The 12533-nt window shown below is 31.9% G+C and overlaps 1 protein-coding gene across 1 annotated transcript in view; it reads right to left on the reverse strand.

Annotated features, from left to right (window-relative positions):
- The window catches only part of LOC117175704 (serine/threonine-protein kinase minibrain), a 349640-nt gene that overhangs the window by 155001 nt on the left and 182106 nt on the right, over window positions 1-12533 (reverse strand). Inside the window, exon 6 of the mRNA XM_033365467.1 lies at window positions 446-878. Coding sequence (XP_033221358.1) covers window positions 446-878 — 433 coding nt within the window. The remainder of the gene's footprint in view (window positions 1-445; window positions 879-12533) is intronic.

Consider the following 12533-nt stretch of genomic DNA (forward strand, 5'->3'; position numbering starts at 1 on the left):
CCCCCCCTCCCCTTGATAAGCGCCACCCTACGCAATTCAGCGTTCCAAAAATATTTGTTTAGATAAATAGATCATTTTAGAATAAAAAAGCAACATTAAAAGAAAATAAACGGTGTATTTGTAGAAAAATTAGTTTATACTTTTTAGAAGATGCGTGCCTGACTGATTGAGGGTCCCAACCAGACCCAATTGGTTCTTTTGATTGACTCCAGGAGAAACCGGAGCACGCGTCTCCCCACTTGGTGGCTTATGCGAGCAAAAAGTTTATTCTCTCGTTGAACACTGTGCAATGTCTTTCAGCATGTTTGGAATCAATGTTCTTAAGAGTTTCAAAATGCTGTTTAGTTTTTTTCGACCAAAGATATCATGACATGAACTGATAAAACCAAAGAATCTAAAAAATTAAAGAAAGGAAAATGGAAGGAAAAAAATTGATGTAACTCACCATGATCCTGACTCATCGTTACAACAGCAGGACTAGTATTCGCACTATTGGCTGCCGCGATATTGGTGTTGGTCCCTTCATCCGCTGTTCTTTTGAAAAAATTATGCTGCAGCGCATAGTAAGGCGTGACTCTCGTTTTTGGATCAAAATCCAACATCCTTAGAATCAGATCCTTGAACTTAAGGTAATCGGATACCGAATGTCCAGGCTCCCCTAATCTTCTGCCTCCAGGACCTCCGCTCTCAACGCCTAGGATGTCATGTAGCCGCCTCGTACCAGGCTGCTTGTACTTTTTTCCATCCTTAGACTTTTTCAGTATATACGAGCCGTCCGTCGGAACTTTGTCAAAATATTTCCGCGCCTTGTGCGCTTGGTCCAGAATGTGCTTTGGTGGCATACCCAATACTTCTACAATCTTATTCATTTGATCCACCTATCAAAAAATATCAATATACATATGTATATATATATATATAAATCTCGTGTCACGATGTTTTTCGACACTAAACTCAGAAACTACTTAACCGATCTTGATAAAATGTTGTATACTGCGTGTAATTTGGTCCAACTTGACGGATAGGATACTTTTTATCTCAATCAATTACCACAATATTTTTTTATTGCAAATTAAATGTTTTTATTTGCAAGTTCCATCAGTTTCTAGCAGATGGCGGTGTAAGTTAGTTTATTGATCGACACTGCAGCATTTTACGTCATCTAGGTTATGTAAGCAACCAATAGATGGTACCACGCTTCGATGTCTCAAATAGTTTAGTATAATATTAATTCAACGTATTACAACTGAACCACAGCAAGGCTTGCCCGGTTCTGCTAGTGTATATGTGGGTGTGTGTGTGTGTGTGTGACCGTCCGCGAAGAAAGGGACCTTACGCACCAAGAAACGATTTTTAGGTTTTTACACCAATCGACAGTTGTTGAGTTCCTCTTGCATTTGAAAAAATCATACATTTTTAAAGTTGATCACTTTTTTTGTTATTAAGCTGCAAGCATGTATTGGTAAGTGGTGGTGGTGCTTTTCGTTGACGCCTCCTCCACTACTCAATGCCTGCTTGCAGACTCGGCTACGATCGCCCGTACTGTAAAATTCAGCTTTGGCGGGTAAGGTCCCTTTCTTCGCGGGCGGTCACACACAGAAAAACACATGCGCGCGCGCGTGTGTCGTCGCACCCATTTTCCATCTTCCATGTAACTAGAATTATTTCTAAATAAAGTGAAAGAATGCAACTAAATTTCACAAATGAGAAATAGTATGCTAAAAATTATGTACTAGATATAAGAAGAAATTTTTATTTTTTATTTATTGATTACTAAATTTTAGACAAAAATTATTTTTTACCGGAAGTTTTCATGACTCAATTAAATATATTTGTCAAAAACTATATATAAATAGGGTATGGTGGGGCGAGATGAACACAGGGGGTAAGATGAGACACCTCTTGTTTCTAGTACGCTAAAATTTCTTTTGTAACCGTTTTTTGTGTTAATACCAGGAAGAACGTTAACAAACTTCTTTTTAAAAAATTTTTCGCTTAATGTTGAATAAATTTGGAAAAAAAGATAGTAACAATTTTAAAATCTGTATTCTGCTAATTTGCATTTGTTTATAAAGTTCAAGAATCACAAAAAATCACATATTAGATGTGTTTCCAGTGGTTATTTAGATAGATTATAAGATAATAATTTATTAAACCTTAAGTTTTTAATAGATTTATATATCATTGTAAAACAGAAATACGTGAAATTTTGATCTGACTAAAAAGTTTCATATGGGGCAGGATGAGCCACCTCTTTCTGTGCATTAACCTAACCTCTTAGTTGTTACGGCTAATGCCGAGGACGGAAATATTGAAATAAAGTGCCGAGAAATAGGTACAGACACAATAAAATGAGAGATTGTGATACAAATAATACGGCATTTATTCCCACTTACAGTGAGCTGAGGCCCGATACCTGTGGCGTGGTTTTCACGAGCGCTAGCTAGCACAGACTGACGGCGGAATGTCCCATCGCCCATAACTTCGGGACCCGTCGGGGGGTTCCGGCTCATCTCGGATGCGGCCCAGCAAACCCTTTCGTGCAGGGCCGTTCCGAGCTCTATTCTATGATAGCAGTTCTCTTATATAGTGTAGCAGTCAGTAGGTTAGGATGCAATGTTTCATATTATCAGATTGTGCAGGGTGTTAATTATGGTATAAGCATATAAAAAAACTAATCTTGTAGACAAAAATGCTCAGAAAAAGTATGATAGCAGCACTGTTATAGGTCTGTATCAGAAAATAATATCAGTTGCTGTCAACCAGATGAGAGCACTGTTCTTCTGATGTATTTCTTAAGTAACTTTGTTTGAAAACTCGTAAAATACTATAAAAATGAGAACAATATTTCTGCTGTTGAAAAATACGGAAAACTTTTTTTTGAACATCTTAATACCCCTATATATGAAATTCCATGTCATGTAGTAATTGCAGTAGACTAGTCTACACTGAAAAAAATTGTTCTTGAATCAAGAAAATATTACTTGATTCAAGTCAATCGCAGGTGCGAATGGGGACGATAGAATATGAGTGTGCTCTAAATAAAGAAGTACTGGCTACCGTATGCCTGGAACAAGCGTACACCCTACCGAAAGAAATCTCTGAGTTTTCTCGAGCGAAATAGCCTGGCCAATTTTAGTCTATAAATAGAGTCGATTTGAAACAATATAGTCTCGAAAATAGTCTGAGAGATTTGGGTCCTTTTCAAGATCCTTTTAGTGGTCCTTTTAAAAGTGGTGCGACGGTAATATAATGTTCCTTTTGTATTCGTCACGTACCGGGCGGGCAGAGTTATTTACAGTAGTTGGCCGTGGCTAATCCGCTCTCCCTTTTTAAATTTCTCTTCAAATTATTAACACTTTTTTTTTAATTGATGAATTTTCTCATTATACATATTTATAATTATAACTTATATACTAATATACAATTTTCTAGTTGAATTAAAAAATGTTGTCTTTTTTGGCGTATCTCATTCCATTTACGAGAAACGTATTAATTCCAATTTTAAGCATTTAAAAAAAAAAGTTAGATATCTGAAATCATCAAAACCCGTAGATTCCGAATTATTATGTTTTAGACTTGTAAATATGAAATTAAAAAAATCTAATTCTAAATTTTAATCCGAAAGCTTAACAAAGGACTCTTGATTGTCGGCTACTCTATTCATATAGCCTCTCTGCTTTTTATTTATGATCGAATTCTTAATTCAATTTCAGACTCTCTGCTTGTTATTTATGATCGTATTGCTATTTCAATTCCGGAAAGGACATTTTAAACCCTTTAAAACATTTAAAAGAACTACCTGGACTTAAAATATATCTACCTGAGTGTCTGCGAAGAATTTCTCTGAGCTTCTCTGACCTAAAGAATTTTTAGTATATACTCAGAGATTCTTTTCGGTAGGGCATTTTCTCAATCTGAGAAAATGTATTCTTAGATAGAATATCGCATTTTATTATTCCAAAACTTTATTGTGTTACTTCATATAGAGATGCATTCAAATTCAGAACATAGTTTACTTCCAAGAAATCATTTCTGATACACTTCAAGAATATATTTTCTTAATATAAGAATATGTAGTATCGGAGCAATAGACTAGTGCCTCAACTGAACACTGTTTCTCAACAACAAAAATTGTTTTCGAAATTATTGTCATATAATCTTCATTTTTGAAATGAATAAAGTACGCAATTCGCGTACACTGTTACTTACAGATGTAATCGTACGCCTAAACACTTTGAAAAATCGCACTCGCCGAGAATTGAACCCTCCCTACCTAAACTACCTAAACTACTGTGTACTAACCGCGCGCTCTACCGACTTCGCTATCGAAGCACTTGGATTTCGGTGACAAAAGTTTGGGTAAGAATTTCAAGGCAGGGTCGTACCAAGTTATATGGTGAGCCTCAACCAACTTCAAACTAAAAGTTGTTGAACTTAACTTTAATTTACCATTTTTTATTTAGAAAAATTTTAGAATTGAATTTTACTTATTTCAAAAAAGGGTCGATACTTTTTTTTTTTTTTGATTTTTTAAATGTTTTAAAATATCTAAGAGTAATGAACAATAAATGGAAATTCTCCGTAAAAAGCGTAGTTTTCAATTTATCCAACTCTTCTATAGTATATGATACTCTTTTACTCAATTTTTAATGCAAAATAACATTTCTTAAACAATAGTTTTTCATATTTGAAAAAGCGAAATATGTTTCACTTATTTAACGAGGCATTTAATACTTTTTGTTTTTAAATATTTCATAGACCGCGCAGTTTACAATTTATAGAATTCTTTTATCATAACTTTTTGTACAAAGATTTGAATATGGAATTGCTTTCCTAAAACAGCAATTTAAAATATGCAAAAAATAATTGAACTTTACTTATTTTACAAAGGGCTCAATACTTTTTTCTTTAAAAATTTAATCCGCTTATAAACTACCTAAAGCATATAAAAATAAAGAACTTTTAAGTTCAAAGACGCTTTAATAACCTCAGTGACGAATAAATATTTTCTGATTTTTAAAAACCTTTGTAAAACGCACAGTTTTCAATTGATTTAATTCTTTTATAATACTTTTTAACTCAGTTTTTAATTTAAAATAACAATGCCTAAAAAATAATTAAAAATATGTAGATACAATTGATCGCTAGTTTAAATATTACCCATTTAAAAAAATGCTCGATACTTTATTTTTCTTTTAAATATAAAATACGATGAAATCAGATGAAACAAGAATTCTGTACAGAAACGTTTAGTGCAAAAACTTGCAGGTTAAAAACGATCTCACGGTGGTCGGCTGAAAAATATTTGTTTGCTTCCTTGTTGCATTCTCAATTATTTTATTAAAACAATTTTTAAGTGTCAATTTTTTAACTGCTCCTTTATAAAATGAAATGCATTCTTAATATAAACTTTTTAAAAATGTTATTGAATTTTTTAAAATATTTTGCTTTAAGAATGCATACATTTTTTTAAAATATCAAGAAAATGTAATAATTGTATTTTAAAGCATTTTATAAAGCTTATAACTTTGTTTTATGCTGTCATATATCTATTTTTTATTATTTACATAATAAAAAAAATTATGTAAGTACGAAATTTTCTATGATCATTGAATTCATTGACTGAAAAACATAATTTTGTTAAATTTATTTTAAAAAAACCTAAATTTCTACTTAATTATTTAAAATAGCAACATTATGTGCGCGATACAGTACGCGGGAAGCATTGCAATGCCAATTAATAACGTAAAAATATAAAACAAGATATTAACTATTTCAGATAGCAAGTAAGAATATAAAATTGAAAATTATTTTTAAAATTCTTGCCTAATAAAGGAATTTGTTTTTCATTAAGGAAAAATTAATTCTTTGAATTCGGCTAAATTACCATTTTTTTCTAAAGTTACTAAAACCTGTTGCCTGAAATTCATTTAGTTTAAATTAGAATAACACATGATCATTTTATATTTTCAAAACTATTTTTTTTACTTTAACTTTCATGAAATTTGCCATTTCTGTGATTTTAAAACTGCTATTATCGAAAACGAAGACTTTGTGAAAACAAAATACAACTATATCTTACAACTCTAATTTAAATTAAATAAGGTTCACATAACAAAATTTTTAACTTTTTAGAAATCAATTTTTATCGAGCTGAATCTAAAATAGTAATATTTCCTTATTGAATAAAGAATTCCTGTATTTAGCAGGAATATTTATTGTTAATTCTAAGTTCAGATAATTTTTTATTACCTTGAACACTAAACAAAAATAATTTCAGGGTGGCCGTTTTAATCGAGGAAAAAATTCTCAGTCATTTTCCAATTCACAAAAATGCTTCACGGTTAAAAACATTCGAAATGGTTTAATTTTGAGTAAATTAATACATAAAAATATTAAGCGAAAAAAATTATAGACGCAGTAAATTTATAACCTTTTAATGATTTTAGGAATGGAATGACTTTTGAGTCTTGCATAATTATTTCAAAATTAAAAACACTTTTTTTCAAATCTATTAAAAAATTTTAATTTCTTGCCACGAAAAACTTACCGACGCAATAAACTTATAATTTTTGTATAGTTTTATGAGTGATTTGATTTGTGTGTCAGCCTAAAGTTAGTAGTCTATTAAAGTTGCAAATTTCAAAATCATTGTTAGCGGCGAAGACAACCACCTTCATAACATGTCAACTTGTCGATTATTATATTGAATAAGATACTTATGCAGTAAGAATTAAATTAATATAGACTAATATATTAATTTTCATAGTATGTGTATGATGTCTACTGTATCAAGTCTACAGTTCTTATGTTGACAAAATTGATGTGATTCTATCACATTCGTTTCAAATTAATAATTATTTGAAGGAAAATATTCAAGCATTGTTCTAAGAGAAATTATTTCTTCGCTGAATACATTAATTTTCTCGTCTCAAGAACATGAACATTGTTTCAATTAAAAAAGTAGTGAAAATAAGTATATGAATTTACTTAGATCAAGAAACATTTTGTTAGAGTTTTAGTTAATTATCATAAGAATATAATATTCTTAATTCAATATTTTATTTAACGTGACGCAAATAAGTATACTCGAACAAATTAACTCAATAGTTTTTTGCTTAGAGTAAATATATTCTTGATTCAAATAGTACCGAAATTCTTGCTTGCTTGCGAAACTTTCTGTGACCAATTAAGAGTTATAGTAAACCGATTTAAATAAATATCTCATTGGTTTTTGGTTCCAAGTCATGTAAAAATAGTAACATATTATCAGCAATATCGAAAATACACAAAATAATATTTCTTTCATTGAGCTTACCATCGCAATTTTATTTCTCTGGTAAATAAACAGAAGTTTCACCTTTTACAATTTGCCAGAAAATCAATAATATGAAAGTTATTGGTGGTTAAAAATTGTCTAATAAGTTTTAAAATATTTATTTTAAGGCAAATCGCAAAAAATGAAAATTGCCCAGATTCTCAAAAGGAATAATATTGCGATGGTCAATTTAATTTAAAAATTTGTATTCTATGTATTTTTCATATTTTTGATCGTATGTTAAGATCATTATGTTTGAAAGATTATCTCAAATTGTAGAAGAAATCAAGATAAATTTCGAGACCTTTAATTAAAATCATTTATCTCTAATCATTTTCGAGACATTCTCTATTAAAGCTTTAACGCTTTAACGCTATATATCGTAATTACCGCATTATAATAGCGTAAAATCGTGATATCGTACATTGAAAGATTTTACATGAATATAACATGATTCTACTTGGAGCCTGTGTCATCGTCATGGATGGCAACCGCTTCCAAGGGGGCTTCTACTACTTTCGATCTATTCATTGACCTCAGTGTGAGTGAGCTTACTCTAGCAGGAGAGGTTTGTCTATAGGAATGTCAAAATAAGGAAATATAAACACTTTTAATTTTTCAACTATAGTTTTGAAAATAGCATAAACAGCATCTACGAATTTTGTCGATTCCAATGATATATTACTTACCTAGAAAAGTTGAAAATTTGAAGGAGTTTATTATCGAAAAACTTCAGCTTAATATTCATTTTAATACTACATACTTCTCAAATTTTCAACCTTTATAGATAAATTACATATCGTTGGAATCGGCAAAATACGTAGATTCAAAATATATTACTTTCAATTCACTGATTGCAGAATTAGAATTTTTCTATTTAAAATTTTTTACCCATTTCACAACAAAGGATCCCTAAGGAAAGGGATGGTCTGTCTAAGCTCGCAGGTACCTGACCAGAAACTAGATCGTTGGTCAGCCTGGTCAGGCCACCCTGACTTGGTCAAGAGCGTGCCGACCACTGACCTACTATCGGCGAGAAAATGATAGGCATTTGCCTTTGAAGCTTAACAACTCAGCAAAAAAAAAGCTAGCACAATAAAAAGATAGTCATATGAAAGGTAAAAGTGTTCTAAGTAAATGAGATTGAAGACGTTTATGTAAAAAAATGTGTGCTTTGCAGACTGAAAATTGTAAAAAAAAAGTAAGGATTTTCGGATCCCTTTAAGAACAGTCAAGTTTAGAGCAGTATTTCTTATACAAGGAGCAATGGGAAAAAATTGAAAAAATGCATAACTATGAGGAAAACTGTTGTGAACCAGTTGTAGTTGAGAAATTTGAGAAATAATAAAAATTGTTGCTTAAAAGTACAAAAATATACAACTATATTATCTTCAGTTCTGATCAAGATATTAAAGCGATTCAAACTGCAAACTGTAACGGATAGACTCTGTAATTATTTTCAATCACCCCGAAGGATGAGATGGTTTTATTTTTTGTGAAAATCGCGATATTTTTAGACATTTTTTTTGTTGGAAAACAAGTGTCAGAAAGCGGGGGGGGGGGGCTTTTTTATTGCCGACCGTTGATGCCTTTCTTCGACCCGAAACTCCTTACCTTTTTTTTACATTTTTCAATCTGCAAAGTACACATTTTTTACACAAACGTCAGGTCATTTGCGTAGAGCACTTTTAGCTTTCATATACCTATCTTTGTATTGCACTTGTATGTTTTTTGGCTGAGTAGTTAAGCTTCAAAGGCAGATGCCTATCATTTTCATGCCGATAGTAGTTTGTGTTACCGTCCGGAAAGAAAGGGAACTAACATCCGGGATCTACATTCTTTACAGGAAGAGGGATTAAAAAGGCGGTCCAAAACAGGAAATCCATAAGGGGACTATAATTTACAGTTTAGTAAAAATTCGAATTTTGCAAATGAAAGAAGTATTATTTTCATCTTAAAAGAGTAACTTGAAAACTATCGACTAACGCAAAGAACTAAAAATTCATTTTTTTAACTTAGGCCCCTTTGCTTATGGACGGTCACATACATATACAAGGTTGGGTAAAAAAAAAAACAAAAAAAAAATAGAATTTAAATTTAGGATCAACGGGCAAATGTGTATTTTCATATCACAATTTACTTTAAAAATCTTTCTTAAATCAATTAATATTAAGACTTGCGCCAGGCGAAAGATAGAAAAGCGAAATAGGTTTTTATCATTTTTCTTTGAAAGTATTGATTTGATTTTAAAACATTATACAGAGCGTTTCTAGATCTCCCCTACCGATAGAAAATTTCAGAAATATTCTCTGGCGAAAAAGCCTGGCCCGTTTCAAGATCTTCAGACTCGATTTGAATGATTTCGTCTCTAGTGATAGTCAGAGAGATTTGGTTCCTTTTAAGAGGGATGCGACGGTCATTTCATGGTCCTATTGTATTCATCACGTACCGGGCTGGAAGAGCTATTCACTGTAGTTGGCCGTCAATAACACGTCTCCTGTTTTTAATTTTTCTCAAGATTATCAACACTTTTCTTTAATTGATGAATTTTCTTATTTTATATATTTTATAATTATAACTTGTATATTGATATACTATTTGGAGCTGAATTAAGAAATGCTGTCTGTCTTGGCCGTATCTCATTCCATTTACGAGATACGTTATATTCATTCTTATTTTAAACATCTAAAACAAAAGTTAGATATCTGAAATAATTGAAACTAGTAGATTGCGAATTATTATGTTTTAGGCTGTTAACTTTGAAATTTAAAAAATCTATTTGTAAATTTTAATCCCAAAGCTTAACAAACGACCCTTAGTGAGTGACGGCTACTATACTGAGATACCCACTCTGCTTGTTATATATGATCGAATTCTTATTTTAATTTCAAAAAGGACATTTTAAAGCCTTCAGGCTATTTAAACGAGCTACCTGTATCTTTACAAATATCTACCTGAATACCTACGAACAATATTCTCTGGAGCATTTCTGAGCCTAAGAATCTTCAGTGAATACTCAGAGATTTCTATAGTAGGGTCAGGGTTCACAGCGAGATTGGTCGCATATTACGTCCCACCACATCCCATGACAACGACCCACTTTTCCGAGCTTAAAGCAGAGAGTGAATTGCCATACAAATTCGCTGTGCCAGTTTTGTGAAGGACGACAGAAAACGAAACATTACCCTACCGATAGAAATCTCTGAGTATTCTCCAGCGAAATAGCCTGGCCCATTTGAGCCTCTAAGCAGGGTCGATTTGAATAATTTAGTTTCAGAGATAATCAGAGATTTGGCGTATCTCATTCCATTTACGAGAAACGTAGTATTAATTCCAATTTTAATATTATGTTTTAGGCTGTTAACTATGAAATTAAAAAAAATCTACTTCTAAATTTTAATACGAAAGCTTAACAAAGGACCCTTGAGTGTCGGCTGCACTATTGATATAGCCTCTCTGCTTGTTATTTGTGATCGAATTCTTATTCAATTTCAGCCTCTCTGCTTGTTATTTATGGTCGTATGCCGAGCTTCGTCAGCGGGTAGGGGGGGGGGGGGGGGGGGGGGGGGGGGGGGGGGGGGGGGGGCTTTGGCCTAATGAGGCATAAAATGCCATACATAAAAATGTTATAGTTTTGCAATCAGCAAATTAAAAATATTGTATTCGGAATCTATGTTTTTTGCGATTCCAACGATATGTAACTTGCAATTAAAATATTCAAATTAGACTAAGTTGCAGCAGATATTCGTTTGTTTTAACCCTGACTAGATAGCATTATGGAATTTTCCGTAGAATAGTTAAAAATGCATTAGTTTATTTGGTAGAAAATTTGTCTGTTGACAATGTAATAGAATATACGGATTTTCATCCGATTGCCTAGAAGAATATTATACTTGAAAAAATATATTTTCAACCCAAAAAAAATTTTCAGATTATAAAATTAGTTTTTAACAAAATAATTTATTTTTAAACCGAAGTGAATGGAATACTGGAATTTTCAGATAAAAAATTTAGTTTTTGACAAAATAAATAATGTTTAACAAAGTATTTCGACTATTAAGTTGTAAAATTCATTAATTGTTTAACTTCCCACTGCGGTTTAAAATTAATTATTTAACTTGGCATTGATTTTAATGATTTTTTTCAACTATACGATTTTATTATATTAAATACAGCATAATAAATTATACCTAATTATTCTAATTTATTATTATTATGTTTTTAAAGGTCAGCTGGTTGTATAATAATAATGATTACAGGATGCTCTTTGTATTCAACATATTCTATATTAGGAGCCATTTAATATCAATATTATTAATATTTTACATGAATTTCATTATACAAATAAGCACACACACACACACACACACACACACACACACACACACACACACACACACACACACACACACACACACACACACACACACACACACACACACACACAACGTAACATTTAGAATAAAAATGATTATATAATAAAAATAATTACAATCAGTTTTTTTAATCAGAAAATTCCACTAACCTTAGCTAATAATCTGTTTCAAATTAATATTATGTATTAATCGTGTCGATATTCAGAAAAAGATAGACGAAAAATAATATCATTTATTATTAAACTTTTAATCAAAAATAAAAATTGTAATTATTTTTATTATTGAATCATTTTTATTCTAAATGTTACGTTATATATGTATCTATATATATATATGTGTATGTATGTATAATTAAAAATTTGTCATAAGGACAACCGCAAGATTTCGCCGGGAGCGGGTGCTAATCTGAAAAATTGCACCCGCTTCCAGCGAAATCGCGGTAAAATTTCAGCCACAACCACGTCTCACAACCGTGAGATAGGTGGTTACAGTCTGTAAAGGAATCAATACGACGATCCAGCAAAAGCCTCGTGCACCCTAAGAACACGGAGCGACCCAATGACAACCGCCTTCTGCATTTTTCCCACAAGTGTTCTAGCATATTGTTGACACGCAGGGATACTTTCTAGGCTATTAGCAAGTGAAAGCTTGGCACCTCCAAGAGCGCCGATGATAAGGATGATCAGTTTAACAGAATATTCCGGGTACAATCGTTGCATCTCCCGTATAAGGTGTCGATACCTCTCTTTCTTTTCATTCTACTTGGCTATGATGTTTTTGTCAGCTGGTGCCGAAAATTCGATAACGAACATGGTTCGCTTCTCGAAGTCAAGAAG

Source organism: Belonocnema kinseyi, chromosome 6, assembly GCF_010883055.1.
Source record: "Belonocnema kinseyi isolate 2016_QV_RU_SX_M_011 chromosome 6, B_treatae_v1, whole genome shotgun sequence".
In the NCBI taxonomy this organism is placed as follows: domain Eukaryota; kingdom Metazoa; phylum Arthropoda; class Insecta; order Hymenoptera; family Cynipidae; genus Belonocnema; species Belonocnema kinseyi.